Source organism: Maylandia zebra, linkage group LG9, assembly GCF_041146795.1.
Source record: "Maylandia zebra isolate NMK-2024a linkage group LG9, Mzebra_GT3a, whole genome shotgun sequence".
Taxonomy (NCBI): domain Eukaryota; kingdom Metazoa; phylum Chordata; class Actinopteri; order Cichliformes; family Cichlidae; genus Maylandia; species Maylandia zebra.
The window spans coordinates 29,327,839-29,351,267 of record NC_135175.1 but is presented as its reverse complement, the minus strand read 5'-3'; the positions used below and the strand labels follow the sequence as shown (position 1 = coordinate 29,351,267).

General features: G+C 39.8%; 2 protein-coding genes across 5 annotated transcripts in view; both read left to right on the top strand.

Moving 5' to 3' along the window:
* LOC143420332 (uncharacterized) overlaps window positions 1-23,429 on the top strand; it is a 466,151-nt gene that overhangs the window by 177,136 nt on the left and 265,586 nt on the right. The window lies entirely within an intron of this gene.
* The window catches only part of LOC101477649 (cadherin-18), a 192,022-nt gene that overhangs the window by 97,329 nt on the left and 71,264 nt on the right, over window positions 1-23,429 (top strand). For all 4 annotated transcript variants that reach the window (XM_076888311.1, XM_076888310.1, XM_076888312.1 and 1 more), the window contains exon 2: window positions 21,831-22,363. In XM_076888311.1, coding sequence (XP_076744426.1) covers window positions 22,133-22,363 — 231 coding nt within the window. In that variant the 5' untranslated portion in view covers window positions 21,831-22,132. The remainder of the gene's footprint in view (window positions 1-21,830; window positions 22,364-23,429) is intronic.

Sequence of the window (23,429 nt, the reverse complement as noted above, 5' to 3'; positions counted from 1 at the left end):
AATTGAGAGTTAATCATGCACTAAACACTGTATTTTAAATTCCCGGCAGGGGCAGCAGTCATTAATTTGAAACAAGTAAGAAAAAAAAAGAAAGAAATAGCTAATTTGAACAGCTGATGGAGGGAGAAAAAGCAGCCCTAATAAAAATTAAGGAACTGAGAGAATCCAGGGGACACCTTTACCAGGATATAATTGAAAATGATTGTTGCAAATGAGGTGCAGAACAAAGTTAAAAAATAAAATAAAATATAGACATCTTTCAAGCTGAATTGTAACCCATTCTGGTTTCATCACTGCTTTTTTAGTAAAAATAGTTTTAAGATTTGTAGAAAATCATTTAAATGGGGTGAAGTCTGTTGGATTCACTGATATCATACTGTCTGGAGTTCATATTTTATCACATATTCCTGATATTTTGGTATATAATCCATTGTCCTATGGTAGGTGCCTACTGTACACTTGTTAACCAGTTTAGTTAATCAGGATCGGTGCTTACTATCATCCATTGTGAGATAGTTATAAGATAGTCATTAGCATTCCTTAACAGGCACCTTTTGCTAAAGTTTCTGTGCTCTCCTGTTCACGCTATTAAAGTTGCAATTATGGACAGTTAGTTGATCAGGTCTTGGCCCACACTGCTTAACTGATACGTGGCAGTGGCTCAGATCAAATAATCCTGGAGGAGCCTTGGTCTTCCTTTTCTTAGAAGAAAGGCAAAGAAAAATCAGTGATTCAGCAAAACCCAATAACACAAAGCTGGCTCATTAATACCCACCAGTAAGAGCCTGAATCATTTCTTCTACTTTTAACTCGCCATTTCAGGTCAGTTGGCATCTAGCGTTTCCTATATTTTGATTTAGGGTTCCACTGCTTACAGTGGAACTCCGAGCAGTCTGCATCACCCTGACATTATTGCACTATGGGTGTCTTCTGTATGGGGGAGAGCAACATTAGAATGATTCATCTCCTACTCTCACTGTCAGTGACGAAAGAGCAGTAAAGCATTTCCTTATAGAGCACTCACCACTATAAATGGAAGTGTGATCATTGGCAAGCCTGTAGGCCATTGCTTTGTGGTTTCTCAGTAACACAAAGTGAATGATAAACCTGTTCCTATTTGGCTAAAGAATGAATCCATAACCAGAGTTTTTCGTTGAACGATTTTGGAGGAATTCTTTTGGCTTCTTTTAAACTTTAGGATCCTTAAAATGACTCGTCCAATCTTAACAGGAGCCCCGTCTTCTCCCCGTCTCCAGCATCTGCTAACTTTCAGCAGACAAAAGCCCCAGCTCACAGCTCTCTAAGCACTGAAAAATGCCTTTTAAGGATTTAGTTGAAACACTGGTCTCTTGTACAGGAGACAGACTTTGTGTTCTGTCAGAATGAGTATAGTGCCATTAAGGAGAATTACATAAAAACAATGCATCTAAAAATCAGTTTTTGCACAATGCTTTATTTAAATGAAGACAAAAGTGTATGAAGTGAAATATAAATGAATGAAAATATAGGTGTCCTGTAAAAGAGAGAAAAAAGGAAAGTATATGAGAGCATTTTGTCTGAATATTTGTTCAGTGTTTTATTGGAAGAATGACTTTGCCAGCCATGAAAACAGAGCCATTTGATTGCCAATGTGCTGCATGAATACTTAATGTACTATTAGAGGGGTTGGATTTCCATTTCACATTTGTTAGGGTTTGTTCAGAGACTTTCCTTTTTTTTTTTTCTTTTTATTACATAGCTCTTACGGGTGAACTGTCATTATGTAATCACTGTGCATTTGTGACTGGGATCCTGAAGGCTGCCTCACAGTATTTTATTTTCTTCTTTGCTTGAGTGTGTTGTGGATACGCCTTTTTGGTCACACTCACCATATTCACCTGGTTACATCTTTTATTATACGTAGTCCCAAGTACAAAAATTCTAGAACGTCAGAATGTAAATCTAGAGTAATGTGGCTGATATTTAGCATTATGCTCAAGAACAGTTCAACACTGTTTATGCACATTTATTCATTTCATTATATCCAAAATGGGATTAAACCTCCGGTGAACGAAACACATTCTTTTCATTAACAGGAGACATCTGAAGACATAGTGTTTTTTAGCGTTAATAGAACTTTAAAGAATACAGTCCATCTACAGTAGTGTGTAAAAGTCTGGAGTCAATCCACATTTCTTCATATGTTTCTACAAGGCACTCAGACTTCCTGGTAATTTTTAAAGTTGTCTTCCGCAATAGATCTTCAGGCTTTCTGAAGGTCGAAAGATTTTTTTAGTTTGTTGAACCACTTAACATCGGCTTATGACTCATTCAAGCACAAACGAGGCTCAAGAAATGGCTCAAGAAATAAACCAGTGTTGTGTCTACACATAGCAGACAGTTTAGCAAAGAACCCATTTTAAGTTGCAACTTTAGGAAAATGTGTTGAAAATGGAAACAAATTATATGGTTTTGTGACAGGCTGCTAGTAATAAAGATAACAGTTTCACAGGAATAAAATTTTCTGCACCAACAAGTGGAATACCTAAAGAGCTATTAGTTGAAAATTTAGCATCTCTCAGCATGGTGTGTGTCACAGTCTGTTCTTAAAAGATTTTAGGAGTGGACAAATGGAGAACCAGTGAACAGAATTTGAAAGTCATCTCCTTAAGAAACAGGGAAAATAAATCCAGCAAAGACTTGAAATGAAACCTGAGAGATGCATCTGGAACTTCAGTGTATCCATCTGCTGTTTGTGGAAACCTCATCAGAATTGGGTTGATCTGATATCCTCGTGTTGGTGTTGTTCCCAGATCATCATACTAAATGTTGTTCCAGGATCAACATTGCAAGTGACCAATCAGAATGTTGTGACGTCATACTTTTGCGACTTCGGGAAAAACCGGCGTAAAACAAAAAACTGTACTAAAGCTGCGTGAAACCGCCTCTGTCCGCCGATCAACGGACCCTGACCCTAACCCTAACCGTAACCCTTTAATAAACAGTAAGCAGAACTGATATTGTCCTTGCAACATTGGAATTTCATAAATGCACGAATGGCAAAAGAATAACGTCACAACAATGTGATTGGTCACTTGCAATGTTGAACCTGGAACAACATTTTCATGATGGTCTGGGAACAAGACCAACACGAGGATATCAGATCATCCTCAGAATTGGTTGGTAAAATGTTTGTCATACTATACATTCAAACTTGAGGGGCATTGCATCCACAAACTCAGGTGGAAGTAACAACTCAGGGTAAATACCTCAGGGTCCTGTTCATGAGCATACAGGGGAAGAGTAGGCTGAAAGATTCACAGATGGATCTGTGCAGTTTGTAGTAATGTAGATAATGTACTTTTGTTCTGTTGAAAGGAGAGCGATGCCAAGAGGCAAAAACTGATGATTTATCTACATTTCTACCCATGACCCCATCGCCACGAGCTATGAGTGAGTACAGGGACAGGGTGGAACAACAGTTTGACAACCCTCGGAGTATGTGGCAGGGACTAAACACGATCACAGACTTTAGAGGGAAAACCAGCACACCGCAGACCACGGCCTCTCTGTGTGAGGATCTAAACGTATTCTACGCTAGATTCGACACAGCGAACACCATGAGACCGGACAGTGTGCGCACCGCGGATGACGTCAGTGCGCACACTGTGTCTGAGGAGGATGTGCGGAGGTGCTTCAGGAAGGTGAACGCACGCAAAGCTACTGGTCCGGACGGGATTCCCGGCCGCGTCCTCAGGTCATGCGCGGCTCAGCTGGCTGGAGTGTTCACGCACATCTTCAACCTTTCCCTCTCTCTGTCTGTAGTCCCAGCCTGCTTCAAAATGGCCACCATCGTCCCTGTACCCAAATCCTCCACCATCTCCTCATTGAACGACTGGCGACCTGTAGCCCTGACCCCCATCGTAAGCAAATGCTTCGAGAAGCTGGTCAGGGACTTCATCTGCTCTGCACTACCCGACTCACTGGACCCTCTACAGTTTGCATACTGCCACAACAGGTCCACTGATGATGCCATAGCCCTGACACTACACACTGCCCTGTCACACCTGGAGAAGAGAGACACGTATGTGAGGATGCTGTTTGTAGATTACAGCTCAGCATTCAATACCATCGTTCCCTCGAAGCTGGACAGGAAACTGCAGGATCTAGGACTGAGCAGCTCCCTCTGCAGCTGGATCCTTAGCTTCCTGTCTGACAGACGCCAGGTGGTCAGACTGGGCAGCATCACCTCATCCCCCATCACACTGAACACTGGTGCTCCACAGGGGTGTGTACTGAGCCCTCTCCTGTACTCACTCTACACCTACGACTGCACGGCCACTAACAGCTCCAACATCATTGTGAAGTTTGCGGACGACACTACAGTGGTGGGTCTTATCACCAACGGTGATGAGACGGCTTACAGGGAGGAGGTCAGCGCCCTGACCCACTGGTGTCAAGACAACCATCTCACCCTCAACGTCGCAAAGACAAAGGAGTTGATAGTGGACTTCCGGAGGTGCAGAGAAGTACACACCCCCATCACCATCAGCGGCGCTGCTGTGGAGAGAGTGAGCAGCTTCCGGTTCCTTGGCGTACACCTGGCTGAGGATCTTACGTGGTCAGTACACACAAACAAAACAGTGAAGAAGGCGCAGCAGCGCCTCTTCTTTCTCAGGAGACTGAAAAGATTCGGCATGAGTCCCCGCATCCTCAGGACCTTCTATCGCTGTGCCATTGAGAGCATCCTCACTGGATGCATCACCACCTGGTATGGCAACAGCACCGCCTACAACTGCAAAGCTCTCCAGCGAGTAGTGCGGTGCTCTGAACGGATAATTGGAGGTGAGCTTCCCTCCCTCCAAGACATCTACAGGAAGCGGTGCCTGAGGAAAGCGGGGAGGATCATCAAGGACTCCAGTCACCCCAGCCATAAACTGTTCAGACTGCTTCCATCAGGAAGGAGGTTCTGCAGCATCCGGTCCCGTACCAGCAGACTGAGAGACAGCTTTTTCCATCAGGCCATCAGACTGCTGAACACGTCATAGACACCTCAGCTTCACTACTGGAACTTCAACATTATGCACTCCACACTGTATATAAATGCCACTTGTTTTGCACATATTCAACTCTGTATATTTTATATATTTTATTATTATTATTATTATTTTATTTTTTTACTATTTAATTTGTAAAAATGTGTACACACACACACACACACACACACACACACACACACACACACACACACACACACACACACAGGAAAATATTTAGTATACACATCCAGAAATGCATACACTATTATATATTGTACATATATTTATTAGTTTCAGGTTGGCCATTCTTGTATTTTGCTCGTTTGTGTTGTTGTGTTTGCACATCTCTGTTGCTTGTGGGGCTCGCACACAAGAATTTCACTCACATGTGCTGTGCCAGTGTGCCTGCACATGTGATGTGACAATAAAAAGTGATTTGATTTGATTTGAGTGACCAAAACAAAAAGATTATAGATATCAGCCCCTGTTGACAGACTGATATCATAAAATCAATGTTTTTGTATTACCAGTATGCACTTTTGTTCTTTTGTGTATTTTTAACAATGTATAAAACCCTAACTGTGACCTAAATCATAGTTCTAACCTTGTTGTTTCATTTACAACCATGAAATTAGAAATGCATCAATATGTCGTGTAAAGAGGAGTATTATTATTAGTAGTACTATGTTGACTGCCTTCAGCCTTTAATCAAATAAGATTGCATTTACCAATGTTTAGGTGTTTCGTCACATCCGTTTTACTCTCACTGAGGAAGGAAAAAAAAAAAGAAAAACTTTTTTTAGTTTTAGGTAATAAAATGAAATGAGTTGGTACAAAAAGTTTAAAATATGTCAAGTTTACATTTGAAGTCCTTGAAGTGGTGTGCTCCTTATTAGAGATGGCACGATACCACTTTTTTATGTCCGATACCGATACCGATATCATAAATTTGGATATCTGCCGATACCGATATGAATCCGATATAGTGTTTTTTAATCAACAAAACTGTTTTTTAAAATATCTTGCTGCATTTTGCAAGTCTGCAAGTTCATACTCAAGTTTAAAACAACAACTACACTAAAGCTATTCTGTTATACCTGTATACAAAAAAAAATATTTCATAGTTCAGCAATACTGATCAATCTAATAAACTTAAACCTACACCATCCTCACTATTCTGGTATTTTAAAGAGTACTTAGCGTAAATATTAAGCAACCTAACTAATAGGGTTCCAACTCCCAGCAACAACAAAAATAAATAAATAAAAAATAGGGAACCACCCCTCACGCTCCACCTTATGATGCTTAATCGACGTAATCAACCTTAATTTGATGAAGTGTGAAAAAAATGCACAGAAATCAATTATTTTTCAAGAAATATTAAATAGATTCAGCATCTTTCTTCAACAAAATTGCAGACAGCACAGATGGTACCATCCCAAAGTAAAAAGTACTATAGCTTACTAGGGTATATATATTAGACTTAATAGTCACTATATACAGTAATTGACTTCTATTCATTTTACATCAAATTAAAACTTTGGGTGTCAGATAATTATTTATTAAAAGCTCGACATTTTAAATGAGAGTAAGAAAGAAAAGTATGTCTTTGTGCCCCCTTTTCCCTGTTCATGCCCTATCGGCCCCCCTGGCTAAACTTTGCTAGATCCGCCCCTGCACAGTTACGTCAGCTACATAGAAAAAGATCCTCGAGTAGAAAGTAATATTAAATAAATTCTAACAACAGCTTATCAAGCTTAAACGTGCTGCTGTTGTTCAGCCGCTGGTTTCCTCTTTCTGGTGCAAAGTGGGCCAAAAACAAACAAGACAGACGGACTCGCGACAGAAAAGCCGATCAGCTGATCATTAAGCAGTTTCACGATTGAAGTAGCAGCCGGAGAGCGAGAGGCAGTCGCTTGTTAAGCTTAACGCAGGAATGCTTTACAAACATTCAGAGATGGACTTACACACTTGCTTTACTTCTCTCGGGGATAACTTTGTCGGAGATGAAATGCCAGGTTGCTAGCGAAGCTCCACATGCTATCCAGACCACCGACAGGTCCCGCATGCCCACAGCCGCTCTATCACGTGATGCATACTGCTCCGACGTGCTAACGTTCTGAGGTGAGTTACAGCGTGTTGCAAGTTTTGCGAGGTGCTTTCGTGATATTTAATGGATCGGATTACATTTTTTATTTTTCTCCGATATCCGATCCAGTAATTTAGGTCAGTATCGGACCGATACCGATACGTAATATCGGATCGGTCCATCTCTACTCCTTATACCTATGATATGTGTTTGAAGGCTGTATGGACTCGTCCTTTAATCAAGGAAGACGAGCTAAATCATTATAGAGGGGCCCAAAGTACAGCTAATGTTCTTCATCACCAAAAAAAAATTTAAAAATAAAAAATAAAAAAATAAACACAACACAAGCATACCCTGCAAGGTGAGGTGTGTTTGGCATGCCCAACTGGCATGAGACCTCAGATCAGACCCAAGAAACAGAAAAAAGATGTGTCTTAACTGGCTTGGGGACCCTTTTGTGTCTCTAAGGAAGAGCTAGAGGAGATGGCAGGGGAGACTGAACTCTCAGTGGGTCTGCTCTGACTGCACCCCCCAAGACCTAGACTTGAATAAGAGGCAGAAAATGGAGGGATGGCTTGATGGGTGGAATGCAGACTAATTCAGAAGTCATGTAGTGAGCTGACAGAGTCAAGTCGGTAAGTTGTCTGTGTCACAGAGCGGAGAAACCCTGGTGTGTGGTGCTGATAAAACATTAGTGTGCTCTGAGTCTGTCAGACCTGTTCACCCTTCACGTGCATTTCTGGCATGCGAAAGAGATGTTAATTGGGCCATGTCAATGCTTTATGAGAGTGAGAGGGCAAGATGGGGGATGGATAGGGTATCCATACTGATTCACAGGCCTGAGGAACACGAGAGAAGCATGGGAGGCTGTCCAATAGAGTTAGACAACACATGGAATTTTAACACCCCTTGAGTTACTCCTGGTAATTGTTAAAGTTAGAAAATAGTCTAACAAGCTATTGAAACTTCAATTCTACTCCAACATCACCTTTTAGAGGAGTTTAACATTACTGTTCCCACATAGCAAGAATGGTGCCATGCTTGCTCTTTTCCTTATCCTAGTTTAAATTTTAGACTTTGAATTGTATTTATACCCAAGTATTCATACGTAATATTTCTGAAATAACAAAAATATAATTTATCCTGTCACAACACTGACTGTACTGACTCACTGCCATTACTGTTAGTTCTCGAGCCAAGTTGCGTGGCGTGTAATCAGCCTGTAGTTTTAAGACTCATGATTGAACCATCCATTTTGTAACATCTGCCTGCTACCACAGCACAAAGACTGTACGTGTGAGCTTGTAAACTGGCACATGGTTTGACAGTTTGACTTACTCACGCACATTAAATTAATTTCAATGCATGGAGAGACACTTTGTTGCCAAACATGCCAAGAACAAATCTTAAGCTCGATAACCTTGACATCCAGTTGATGTTTGATTATTTTTGTTTTTTTGCATTGCATTTTATTTGTGGCATTGCACCAAGTACCACCAATTTCTCTGTAACGAGCAAACCAAAAAGGCCAATTTGATATTCTTTTGCAAGAATGCATTAAAAACTAAATCCAGAATCTGGAAAATAAAAAGGTTTGTGAGAAACTGACATTTGCTTTTGGAGCATGAGGCAACATTAGACATTTTCAGATTTGTCGACTGGATTATAAATCACGAGAAATCTAATTTGCAATATTTTTGAGTACACAATAAGATCTGAAGACATCAACACGGGGCCTGGGTAAAGTTGATTGTAGCAGTGATAATCTTGTATTACTCAAATCTCCTAGCACAGAATACACTGAACTCTATACATCCATCCATTTTCTTCCACTCATTCCATGCAATTCAGGGCTAGAGAGTATCCCAGCGGTCATAGGGAAAAAGGTGTGGTACCCCCTGGACAGGTTGCCAGACTATTAAAGACTACAATCAAACCTCCAGCCACTTTAGAGTTGCATAGAGAAGCAGCACAGGCACATGCAAACTCAACATAAAACTGTCCCAGTGGGTATATTTGAACCCAGGATCTTTTTTTGCAATGAGGCAACAGAGCTAACCATCACACCAAGGAGCTAAAGACCATAGTCAGAAATGTATAAAACTCAACAAAAAGGAATGTAGATTGCATCAAGACATGGAAACCTGCATTAAGCCAGGGTGGTGAAAGAAAACGTACCATGTGTCAGGTCTCACTCTAATTACTGAAAAAGTAATTGTTGGAGGAACGATAAACAGAAAACTGAAGGAATCGAAATCTAGGAAACCCCAGTGGTGATTCAGAGAACATAAATCAGATTCTCAAATTCATAATAAATAGGGCTAGATTACGTTAACGATATTACAGTTATTTTAGTTTTTGACAGTCCTGAAAGTTATGTACATATAAAAAAAAAAAAATGAAACCTTTACTGCCCTCGTCTGCCCACAGTCCGCTGTACGTATACCTCCTTACACGTTTCTATGACTATTCTCTCCTCTCACTGCCTCTGCCGTCTGCATCACCAGCTTATTCTTTATTTGGATGATGAGGTGGCATATTTGTCTGTTGATGCTCCTAACACCCTCCCTGCTAGTCTCTGTGGGCACTTGAAAAGCAGTGCGGCAAGCATCTGCGAAACCCCCAAATCTCTCGCACTTCATCCTCTCATGAGGGAATCTACCTGGCAGCAAGAAAGCAAGCTTATCTGTGTATGAAATGCTAATGTGAATAGCCTCAGCCCTACTTTGTGGATGAGAGCACAGACACCCTCCTTGTTGTAAAACCCACCTGCTCTCTGTGTTTTAGCATGTGTGAAACAGTGAAGCCTGCCAAACTCCAGTAGCTTCAGCTTGAATTTAGACTCCTCAGACATGAAGAGAACCGAGTGCTGTAGGTGATATGAATATGTTTCCAGTCTGAATCCACCTTGTGCCTTTTTCTCTTGTTCTGTTTGACTTAAATCCCAAAAAGCATGGTGTTCATTCAAGTAGTGCTACAATGAGTAGTCAGTTCAATGACCAGCCAATTGGTGGAAAATTATTCAACAAATTCTCTGAGCAATTAGTCATTTATTAATGCAGTATGGCCAATATTTCTTGAACCACCTCCTAGCTATTAAATGTGATCATCAATGCCTTTTTTGTTTGTTTGTTTTGATAAAAAAATAAATTCATCATTTTGAAGATTCATTATAGGATTTATAACATTCATTATTTCCATCTCAAATTCATTTCATCCTTATTTAGTTGACATTGCTATCAAGGAAATATGGATGAAAACAGTGTAGATTTAAAATTCTTCTCAGCCCCCTTTTCCCCTGCATTTGGACTTATAGTGCTGAATTACCACTGAAAACTAATAATGTGTAGGCCTGTCACGATACTAGATACCCAAGAAATGGCATTATTTTTTTAAATAAAAAATTTATTACTAGTTATCTAACAAAAACAGCTGAAAAGGTAATTTAACTGTAAGGTGTATATGATCAGTTTCCTTTAGGCAGTGCAAAGAAACAAAACAAAAACACAAAGAAGACAGTGTTTTTAGGTTGTTTGAGGCCATATTTTTGTTGCTGATCAAAGAGAGATGTTAAAGTAGGCTGCCACTCTTTCTGTGTAGTTACCAGTAGATTTTTCTCACCATCAATCTGGGATTTTAAGAAAAACACAACACTTCTTAAGACATTAATAATCGTGCTATGCTTTAAATTAGAACTGTATCTTAATATTACAGATGGGCAATATTGATGTTGTTTGGTGCCCAGCTCCAGTATTACAGTCATATTTTAATTATCCATAGCTTCTTGTCACTACCTTAATGATAAGTTAGCAGAATATGGCTCTCAGACAACTGCCAATAAACACGTTGTAATAAATATTAATATTTAAAAGAAACAAGTGTGACGGCCAGGTTCACATACATGATACTTTACAGTTTTACATGTTTTAAACCTCAGCGTTGGTGAGATTTGAGCTTTACTGGCCTCTCAAAATTCCTCTTAAAGTGTTACTCAGTGCCGTGAATGTCAACTACTTCAGCTGCTAGTGAGGGAGGCTGTGAGCCTGTCTGCAGTGGCGCTGTGTGAACTACAACACTACTGCTGGTATTGATACTGTTGTAAATTAGTATATAATCAAGTGGCAATATATAGTTTTCTTCCCCTAATCTCTAACGCTACCAAAAGTAAAGAAAAAACAAAAAAACAAAGAACCAAAAAAAAGACTGCAGGTGACCTTTTGGAGCATTTTTCAGTGCAGCTATACAATCTCTTATAGGAATGGAAAAAAACCAGAGTAACAATGAACTGATCATTTCATAGAAAGTGATTAAATAGCGACACAAAATGGTGCGCCTGTTGAACCGGCTCATTTTATGTTTTTCCTTGATTACAAAAAACAAACAAACAAAAAAAGATAAATAATAAGCTCCTACATTTAGGCATTTGGCAGTGTGCTGTAGTCTGTCTGCATAATTTTGATGGACCTCTGCTGGAGTGTTTTGCTGCACTCAAAGTGAAGAGACATGATGATGATGCGAGCTGAAAAACTGTTTTTTCCCTGCAGTGGCCAGCAGATGGGTGCTGTCTACTCCATCCTGGCAATCCTCCTGTATGAGGAGAGCTCAAGAAATCCAACCATTAAACACACAACAGATGGGACATTTTCCATCTTCCGCCCAGCTCTCATTAAGCAGCCAAACAACATATAGTGTGGCTGACGAGTGCAGGCATGTTTTCTAATTTGACACCAAGAAGGGGAAAAAAAAGTCTGGGAAGGAGTCCTGCTTCACAGATATAATTAAGGTTGTTTAACTTGTCAACATGGGGAGATGAAACCATTAGAGGTTTTGAAGAACTACACGTTTTGTGTGTGTGCTATGGATCATATTGAGAGAAACCTGTAATGTAATGTGGGGTATTGAATGACAGACTGTGTAAAGCACCAGTTTTAGTTATCTAATACTAGACGTACCATAATAACTTTTTAAGATGGTCAGCGCTATGTGTGAGTAGGTGCTCATAAACATCGGTCATATGGACCTGGTTTGGGTTTAGGCAGTCGGAAGTTGAGCAGAAAAATATCATCTGCAAATTATGCCGGGCGACAGTAATAGCCAAGAGAAGGAGTACAAGTAATTTGTTTTATCACCTGAAAATGAAGCATGTTTTGGAATATGAGGAAAGCCAAAAACTGCGCCTTTCACAACGCCCAGTCAGTCAGGTGGAAAGAAAAAAGGTGGCCCTACACACTAATAGACTGATATTCTCCAAGCCTTTTCCAAAGGCACATTTTGCACTTTATTTTAAACCATTTAGAATTTTGTGTTTTATCGATATTTTACTTGTATCTTTTTACTCAAAAAGATTTTTGCGCATTTGTCTTCATTTTTGTTATTTAAGAATTTTGTGTCACATTGAAAACAAGAAAAGTTTTGCACAATAAATCTTCTTAAAATGGCATGATATACTGTTCAGTCATTTTGACATACAGAAGAAATAATATATCGCGATATATATCATTACTGCACATGCTTCAAATTTTACTGCAATATGGATTTTAGGCCATATCGCCCTAATGCAGATCATTGGTGGAATAGCGTTGTACGCATGTTTCAGTGTTTACTATTCTTGTTGGGACACTTAGTGTTAACCGGAGTTTGATTGTACATATGTGCAGCTATGCTCACTGTGTTCACTCGAGTGCCAAAGACAAACTTCTGTTAAGGGAGACAACAAAGGCTAATCTAATTCTCGCTCTCATTTTGCCAATCTTTGCTTTGCCAAGTCAAGTGAGAAATGGTGCATTTTAGGTCTGAGGTAATCAAAGCTAAGGGTTAGGACAGATGGTGTTTGGAGGGCTGTTTACTAGAAGGACAAGTTGCTGTTGACTTTGGGAGAAATGGTGGGAGGGGGTGACTGACACACCATCCTGCCTACATGACTCAGTGGGAGTCATTACTGCAATGGGCCTAATTACCTTCAGGCCTAATCTGTGTTTAAAAACCTGCTGCTTATTGCTTTTAATTACCCACAAGTGTTGGAAGAAGATTGAAATGCAAGGCTGGAGCATTTGTCTCTTGTGTTTCTGCATTTGCCATGTGCATGAGAGAGAGAGAATATATGCAGGAATGTTTACAATATGCCACCTTTTCAAGCTTCTCACGCCTAGTTGTAGGTACTGTGAAGTTTGGAGTCTCCTGCACTCTGTCGATTGAAGGCTTTTACTTCCCTCATTCTCTGCAGCACAAGTGTTTTTGACAGCCCAGTATTCTGTTTTTTTTTTTTATCCCACAAAATACACATTCATTTAAAATGTTAGTCAGTCAGTCAAGTTAAAACACTCAGCTCGCTCTTTCTTCTTGCCTAAAATGATGAGGGCAGATTCTCACTTCTTTAGATCTTGGTTTGACAAGATGAGGGAAATGTTATCTATAGAACTTACTCATGATTAATATATGATCCCGAGGCTGTTTTGTGCCGACCATCCTTGGGGTATGCAATGTGATCAAAGTTGATTCTTGCAGGTACTGGAATATATGCTCATAGTAACTTGGAGAAGAAAACAGTGAAAGTACACACACACACACACACACACACACACACACACACACACACACACACACACACACACACACACACACACACACACACACACACACACACACACACACACACACACACACGAAAAAAGTTTGGGAAGTTCTATTAAAAGCAGCAGTGTAGAGCAGTAGGATGTTAGAGCCTTTCCAGTGTACTGTTAATGTTGGTGTTTTGTCTTTAGGGGTCCTGGAATTTTGGGATGTTAGAGAGACAAGTGTGTGATTTGCAATGTGGGTTGCCTGTCTGAACTGCAGGACATATTTCTGGTTTAAAAACTTGCAATATTCTCTTGAGGAAGACCAACACCTGAGCACCACTTGCTGTAACACAAAAACTGTATTATTGTAGGGTAGCTTTCATCTGTAAGAGTCATTTTCTTAAAGCTGTTTGGACCTCTAATGCATCAAGACTGGAAGGGTTTTTTTTGGGAAATCACCACCAACTAAAGCCAGATTGCATCTTAGAAAGCTTATGCCAGAGTTGTAAGATCAGGCATTTGGGTCAATAAACTAACCACTAAAGCAGTCCATTCAGACATGATTTCCTGCATACTCTAATAAGATTTCATTGTGGAAATATTACCGCTTGGGTAAACCTCTGAATTCCTGGCATCTCTCTACAGCCTATTTGTCTCCAATTTCATGGAACCTCCAGGGTTTGCCACACATTCAGAGGATTGCCCTGCTTGTGAAGCTGATCAGACTAATCTCCTTTCTTTCATCAACAATGAGCTGGGTCGAATGACCCAACAGACTCTAGCTAAACAGTGGTTATTTTTAGAACAGGTACAGATCAATCAAATGTGATTTTTACAGTTCTCATAAAAGTAACTTTTCAATTCTGTATTGTAGTAAATAGGTAAATTGTGTTAACAGGGAGTCATTAGACAAATTCCAAACAGCAGGGCGTCTTACCGTTAGTCCTCAGTTACAGAGAACTGAGCAAAGAATAGTTAAAAACTTTGTGAAGAAAAAATGATCCATAAATTGTCTCCGCTTGCCTTTCTGTAAGAGTCACCACACGCCACTGATCTCTATAAATCCAACACTTGCCTCAGGTGTGGTTTTAAGGATAAATATCTCTTATAGTATGTTAAGTTTTACATATTTGTTTTAAATAGGATTGTTTTAGGACAATGACAGGACAAGGAGTCTGACAAAGCAAAGTAGTTAAAGACTTCAAAGGTTTGGCAAATCCTTTGCATTGATTTGCAGCATTGACCAGAACAACAATATAATGAGGACAGATCAGCAGCATTTATTGCTAAAATTTGCTTGCCGAATAACCAAAAAACCCTTTAGGCAGTTAAAATCAGCTGAGAAGCAACATCAGAGAAGAGAATCTCAGATGAAGGTAAGAAATAGTGGTTTTACACCCCCAGGGTCTTTATGGATAAGGCGGAGATGGGCAGGAGGAAGGATGTGCAATAGATGGTCAAAAGGTAAAGTGAAGCACATGGGCAGATAGATTATTGGAAAAGAGAGTGGTGTTGACAGCATGGGAGAACAAAAGTGATGAAGACAACTGAGCAGCAAGATTAGCACATATGACCAAAAAGATTAGGGACTCCTTATTGACCTTACAGAAGACAGAAGTACAAAACTGTAGCGGGGGGATTTTAAAAGACTAGAACATCATAATTAGAATAATAAACCACTAGAAGATAGATTTATCTATGTTGTCTGGCTGCTTCTATTGTGACACTTGGCAACTAAATTGTTGTCTTTCTCCTCTTTTCAGAAAATGTTTGTTTTTTAAAGAGGAGACTAAATGACTCAACGGACCTATTAGTGAAAAATATGCCATTAAATTGGCTTCTTTTAAGCATCCATTAAAACAAGTTTATTGAGAGCCCTTTCTGAATCAACAGAAACACCAGAAACATAAAATTATGTTCAGGCCTCAGGAACATTTCACAGCAGTGTTTCAGTCTGATTTCACATAATCACGTATTGCTGTGTCACTAATTTTTCTTTGTTGCTTGTTTCCCTGTACTCACTTCAGCCCTCTTGTTTACCTTCTTCAGCTCAGTGTAACATTGCCTGAGACTACAGGCAACAAACAGGCCCTATAAACTGGTGGAAAATGTTTGTATTTCTCTCCTCTGTGAGGTGACAAGTCAAGAGTCTCTTTTGCTGTGGCCGTCGCTCTCTAGCTGGCCCTTTTTGTTCTGAGGATAGAACAGTAGTTCACTGATATGTGTTTTGACCCGCCCTGTGTTCTGCTGTCTGGTGTTTGACATAGACAGAAAGCCGATGCTGTGAAATCGAATGCAGTGGGTGAGCTCTCAGCAGGAGGCCAAAACATTAGCTATTAGCAGCAGGCGACAGACGCCTGTTCTCCATCTCTGCCATACTGAATTGAGGTGCATCTCTTCTGCGTTTTCCAACATCTCTTCCACCATATTGGTCCGTCATTTTGTTTTATCTTTCTGCGTTTTAAAGTGTTTCATCTCCTGCAGTGTCATCAGCGGGTGTGATTACGTGCAAAAACGATTGGCTCTGCCGAGGTCTTATTAAATTCAAGTTGTTTACAGGACCAGTCGAGTCACTGCGATTGAGTTTTCCAGTTCCCATGAATAAAAGAGGAGACAGAGATATATTTTTTTAAGTTGTTTGATGTTTAGAGAGAACAAAAGTAGAAGAAAAAGTATGTAAAGATTGAAGTACCACCAATTGTGGGAGAAGTCAAGGTGGCTGATCGTTCTTCCCCATCCCCGAACAACAGGACAGTGATATCAAACACACATCACCATTGGTTTTGGAATGAATAAAACAGGCTAACATTAAGGTTCTTGAATGGCCTTTTCTTGGCCAAATTGGTAGAGTTATTTTAAATTGGTTGGTTTTTTGGCAAGAGGCATACTCATAAGCAGAGTGTTAAAATGTTTGCACTGAAGCACCGCAGCAATTTCCTAATGTTGTAAACCTGCTCAACATTTGGCAATAAACCCCATTCTGATTCTGATTCTGAAAATGTCTTGTCAAAACTAGAAGACAGAAGCTTGTTGATGGGCACCAAAGGCATCTGGTCAAGGTGCAACCTGCTAAGGCAGCGGTCCCCAACCTCCGGGCCTTGGACCGGTACCGGTCCGTGAGTCGTTTGGTACCGGGCCGCAAGAGTTGAGGCCCAGGTCTGAAATGTATGGTTTTCAGGGTTTTTATCGGTTTTCAGGGTTTTTTTGTTATTGTTTTTATTGTTAACTCGGTTTTCCTGAGTCTTTTCACGTGTGTTATGAATAAATCTTTTTTTCGGTACCGGTACTAGTTTTATTTTGTTGTATTTATCCGCGACACCTTAAAGGCCGGTCCGTGAAAATATTGTCGGGCATAAACCGTTCCGTGGCGCAAAAAAGGTTGGCGACCGCTGTGCTAAGGGATATTTAACAAAATATCCCATAGCTGATATTCATGCCTGTATGTATAATAAACAAACAAACAAACAAACAAACAAACAAACAAACCCTGGGATCCTGGAAGAGCAGTGTGAAGAAGGCCCACGACATCATAAATGACTCCTTTCCAAACCACAAACAATTCACTGTGTTTCCCTCTGGGAGGTGGTACAGGCTCCAATCCCAAACCAGCTTCTTCCACACAGCCAACAGACTGCTAAATTCTGGACAATAGCAACACACACAAAGTTTTCTGGTGGTTTTTGTTTTGTGTATACACACACATACACATTTATTTATTTATTTTGCATAGGGTTCTCAATATTCTTCTCAGTGCTGCCTAGTTCAGGATTTTAATATGGCAGTGTAGGGGATTGACTCCCTTTTGGAGCCAGCCTTAAGTGGCCTCTAGAGATGTCGTTTCTGGCACTTTGGGATTGGCTTCATTTTTCAGCCCTTGAGGTTGCCACTAGGAAAAATCAGAAATATTTGCAGAAGGAGCTTTTATGCCAATATGCTTTTGTTTGCAGATACAGATATTTGTAATGTAATACATCTTTCTGTACTATTTATTTTGTTTGTATTGTTGTATTTAAATGTTCTTGCTCATATGGGCCTTTGGCTATAGAAAAAAGCTGTCCTACTACTGTACAGTAGTTGGATCAAATCCATTAAAACCAGTTAACCCACATTGGATTTGTTATAGAAAAATATCAAATATTTGGTGATTGTTGATATCTTTATCCTTTAAAACTATTGTAGAAACATTTGGTTTGGCATACTTTGTCAATGCAGTACTTTTCATTATATTATCCCAGTTAAGTTCATGTACAAAATCATATTGAAATACAACTGACGCGCTTATAAATGTAGACAGTCTAGCAAACATTCTGCCAAAATCGTTGCGGTTGCCTGTGCTGCATAACCCATCCTGTTAAGCGCTGCACATATTTAAACATGCCGTGGGCTGAAGGCTGCTCAAAACAATATAATCATCATAAAAGGGGGGAAATTATTTCCATTGATGGAGCCAGATGCTGTTGATTTCATGGCTCCCTGAAATGTATTTTGCTTAGAATCAGCACGATAATCAGACAATTAGGAGGCTGATTGAAGTGAGCCCCAGGAGGTGAAAGTGAAACTACTGGAAAAGATATTCTGACACCCAGTCTGACTTGCTCAGGTACCTCAAATGGTTCACCAGTGCTTTCCCATGTAGGAAAATGTTTTACACTGTCACTGAATTGTATTATTGAGTCAGAAAAATTATTGTGATCCAAGAAACAAACCTTAAAATCTCTAAAACACTTTATTTATGATATTGCTTTACAATTTTCTGCAGGGTTTGGTATAATTTTCTCAGATATAGGTGGAGAGCAGGAGAAGCAGGATTTGGGCGTAGCTACCTATAGAGATGAAAATCATTTCCAAGATTGCAGGTTTAGTGTGTGGTTGAGTATTTATCCTGCTCAGCTTTAATCCAAGACTTTGTACCACACCACTTTTCCTTTCCTTTGACTGCACGGGCTGACATTCAGTATTTCACATTACAACCACTGCACTTAGTGAACATGACCAACAACTATAGTTTAGCTCAATAATTTGTGTGTAAAGATATTTAATACATGGGGATTAGCCAAGGAGTTCTGAGCACATCTTAATCCACATGGAGAAAAAAAATATTTCTAAAAAAATAATTCAGTGATTATCCTTCAAAGTATGTGACAGTGGTAAGTTGCATTAATATCCTGTTTCAGCATTTCTCTCTAATGTTGACACATGCATAGAAGCACACTTTGAAGTCTGTCAGCTCCTTTATCCTGTTATATATCAAATGCAAGTATTTGTCCTCTTGATAATCCCTGTGAAGCAGTTATTCTGCTGTAACACTTGAATGCTAGACCAACTCTCTGCTGTACGTTAGTATTCAAGACTGTGGAACATTTTATTATGGGGGGAAGAGAAGGGAAACAAAGTACAAACACGTTTTTCCTCCTTGTATTTATTTCCTTTTTTTTTTAAACTTTTTTTGTATTCTTGTACTGTATTTGTGTTTATTCACACTTCATTTATCATTTCATGTTCAAATGGAGAACTTAAGTTTTAATTTAAAAGCAAAAGACATGGGGAGAGGTTTTTAATTAAAAAAAAAAAATCCATGCATTATAAATAGTTTAGTATAATATTTGACATTATTACTTGCTTCAAACATGGTTTTTTGTCATAAGCATTTTTTTTAACTTCCTGTCTTCTCTCACCACTGGTCACGGCAGGTGGCCGCCCCTCCCTGAGTCAGTTTCTGCCGGAGGTTTCTTCCTCATAAAAGGGAGTTTTTCCCCTCCCACTGTCGCCAAAGTGCTTGCTCATATGGGTCCATATGATTGTTTATAAAGCACCAAATCACAACAAGAGAAAAACCCAACAGAGTTGAATTGAAAAGTCAGTCAGTATGTTCCAATTCTACGTCTGGATGCAGTCAACATGCATTACAGATGCTTTCTGTAAATATGGAGCGGACATGTATCCTGTCAGATACCTAGTATGCGTGATTAATATCACAAAAAGCTCCTCACAACACTTGCTCTCTCTTGTTTGTTTTTCGCCCACTTTGCACTAGAGAGAGGAAACCAGCGGCTGAACAACAGCAGCACATTTAACCTTGATAAGCTGTTGTTAGATTTTTTAGTATTACTTTATATACCAGGATCTTTTTCTACGCAGCCGACGGCTGGTAACTGGGCAGGGGCGGATCTAGCAAAGTTTTGACAGGGGGCCAGGTGGGGCATTAACAGGGAAGAGGGGGGCACAAAGACAGACTTTTCTTTCTTATTCTCATTTAAAATGTCGAGCTTTTAATAAATAATTATCTGAATCTTACACCCAAAGTTTTAATCTGATGTAAAATGTATAGACGTCCATTACTGTATATAGTAACTGTTAAGTCTAATATACCCTAGTAAGCTATAGTACTTTTTCCTTTGGAAAGATACCATCTGTGCAGTCTGCAATTCTGTAGAAGAAAGATGATGAATCTATTTAATTATTCTTGAAAAATAATTTAATTCTGTGCAATTTTTTTTCACACTGCATCAAATTAAAGTTGATTATGTCGATTAAGCATCATGAGGTGGTTCCCTATTTATTTTTTTTTTTGCTGGGAGTTTGCAACCATAATAGTTAGAAATATAAAGCAACCTAAGTAATCTTTACAATACCAGAATAGGAAGGATGGAGTAGGTTTAAGTTTATTAGATTGATCAGTATTGCTGAACTATGAAATATTTTGGGTGCAGTGTATTGTTTTACATACAGGTATAACAGAATAGCTTTAGTGTTGTTGTTTATTTAAAATTGAGTATGAACTTATACAAAATGCAGCAAGATATTAAAAAAACACTATCGGATTCATATTGGTATCGGCAGATATCCAAATTTATGATATCGGTATCGGACATAAGTGTTATCGTGCCATCTCTACTCTAAACATGATTTACAAAAATGGTGCAAACTTGTCCATGACAAGGTGTTTTGTTTTGGCCTAAGGTAATTTCAACATTTGTGTTCATTTAAGTTGGTAACAGCGGACAGCTCTCCAGCTAAGTACTTTTAGCTTTGCGCATTACAAGGAAAAGAAAAAACCCAACAAAACTCATTATGCGTCTCTGTGTCTTTACAGTTATACCTACTACTAATGCACAATTTTTCCTCCTCCTGTGTCCCCTTGCAGTAGAATCACATATCAGACACTGAAGTTGGACATTTTTCTTTAGTTGTGGCATCAAACTGAAGGGCATTTCAGAATAGCAAGGTCACATTGAAAAATTTCCTCAGCCAAAAAAAAAAAACAAAAAACAAAAAGAAAAAAACAAAAAGGAAAATGAGCAGTGAATACTGATGTCATGCTTCAGCAGCAGTTAAATAGCACATCTAGCTTTAAAATACACCCCAGAAATCAGACAGTTCACTCACTCATACCTCCTCCTTAAAGGCCGCTGAGTTGCAGGTGCGCCTGTAATGCACATTCTTTTTAAAGGGAATTCAGGGACTGACTGCGCTTCACTTGAATGCACACTAAGAGAAATCCAGCAGTGTTTGCAGTTATTTTTTACTACTTTAATTCCATCTTCGATACTGTATATAATTTTGATTCAGGAAAAATATTCCTTCTCCCTTTTTTCCATTCCACTGCCATCTGAAAATCACCTTCTGCCTTACGTCTGAGTGGCTTGATGTCTGTCCTTTTCATTATAAATGTGTTTCTTCCTGCCACATTTATTATTCACTGTGCATGTGGCACAGTCTTCAGCCTCACAGTACGCCTTAGCTGTATTTAAAACATCCACATTAAAAAAAAATAAAGCTAATAAAGGTTTTAATAAAAGGTTTTAAAGTCCTTGTTTGGGTCACACTGTTGCGATCCATGAATCAGACCTTACAGGGCAGGATCAGTCACCAAGCGCTCTGACCTCATAGGCACGGACAACCTTATTAACAGCACTGTTACTCAAGAAGTCAGAAGTTGTTTTGTTATCTGCATAATGGCAAAATTGGCTGCAATACTAAGCAGGATTTCTTGCTGCTTTTTTTGTTTTTGTTTATCACAGTCAGCCAGTTTGAAGTGGGCATCCTCATCTGTAAGGATTTACGAGCTGCAATTTAATTGGAGGGAATTAGTGAACATTTAGCTTCTAATATCCATCAAATTAATCTCTAACTCTGTGTTTCTCTTCCCTCTTCTCCCTCTCCCAGGAAATCCAGAATGGCTTCCGGGATTAACCTCTGCTCTTCATAGATCTACCCAGAAGTTCACGTCCATGTGTACAGCCTTTCTTAGTCGGGGAAATTCCATAATGTAAATGTATATCGCTTTGGGTCATGAACCTTAGAGGATCCTCCCGGACCATCCCATCTATAGTTTGGATTTAGATTCCTCTTTTGCTGGGACTACTGCACAGGTCTGCAGCGGTGGCTGTAGGTGGCAGCTGCAGCGGCGGCGGGAGGACCTTGCCACCTCGAAACGCGGGGATAACTTTACAAAAGCACACGCCACCATGAGGATATCCACCACCTCTTGTCTGTGTCCCTTTCTGGTCTGCCTCTGTTTCATCCAGAGGTGCTCTGGGGCGAGCCATCACGTTCCTACCAAAGTGCCCTCCAAGAACCAGACCAAACTGGCTAATGGGGAGACGGAGGTGCACCACAGGCCTAAGCGTGGATGGATCTGGAACCAATTCTTTGTTTTAGAAGAACACATGGGACCAGATGCACAGTATGTGGGAAAGGTAGGGTTTTTATTCAATTGACTGAAACGTGGAGGAAAAAAAAAGGGAAAAAAAACACTATTTTTATCTCAGGGAACTTGCTTTTAAATGCTTACTTGACATTTTTCTCCCCCCCCCTCCCCCATTTTCTTTATTATTTTATAACAGTTTACAAAAGGAGCAAGCTGTTTAATTGCTGTGTTGGCATTATACATGTGCCCCCCACTACACCAAATCCCTTGTCTTCTGATGTGAAATATTCAGGTCTCATTTGTAAAGGTGTGTAGTTCTGACATTATGATGTCCAACCAATTCTGTCATGATAATGTCCAAAAATGTGCTCTTCTCTGGAGTTAATGAGTGCCTCTCAGCATGCCTACAACTCTGGGAAGCCAGCTATGCGCAAGAGTGGATTAAGGCTGAAAGTGAGAGTAGCCCTCTACATCAAGCCATCTTTGAAGTGAAATATTAGATTTGGTTTCTCTGTGGGAAATAAACCCAGATTTGATCAGATGGTGGGAAATTAACCACTTCAGTAAGAAATTGGACACTGGCACAGTAAGCTGGGATGCCTCGTCGTTGGAAATGTTACAAGTGCCACCGGAGTGTCAGAGTGACTGATATCCCTCACAGTGGAAAACATAGTAGTGGGTGTTCTTCCTGGTTGTGCAAGGTATGATGCAGCCTAGTGTTGGCGTTTGGTTGTGACTTTTCTGTCAGCTCCACAATAAGCCACAGGGAGCTGGTTAAGTCCTCTGCTTGCAGATTGCCTGCCCTTATCTCCTGAAATGTGAAAATGTGTTTCTCCGCTGCAGTGATCATTATTCTAGGCACTCAGGCACAGACTAATCCTCAACTGCACTCTGAGAAAAAGGGAATGAGAAAGGCAGAACGCTTCTGACTCCACATATGTCTGTATTTCAACAATGGTACTATTTGAAGGGGGAAAGAAAGGAAAGAGGGATGACATGCTTGGACAAAGGGTGAGATGGGAAAAAAAAAGCATCAGCAAATATCTCTTTCAACCTTAAATGTCTGCTATTCGTGCCAATCTGGGATCTTTATTGTTGAAAAGTTTTCTTTTTTC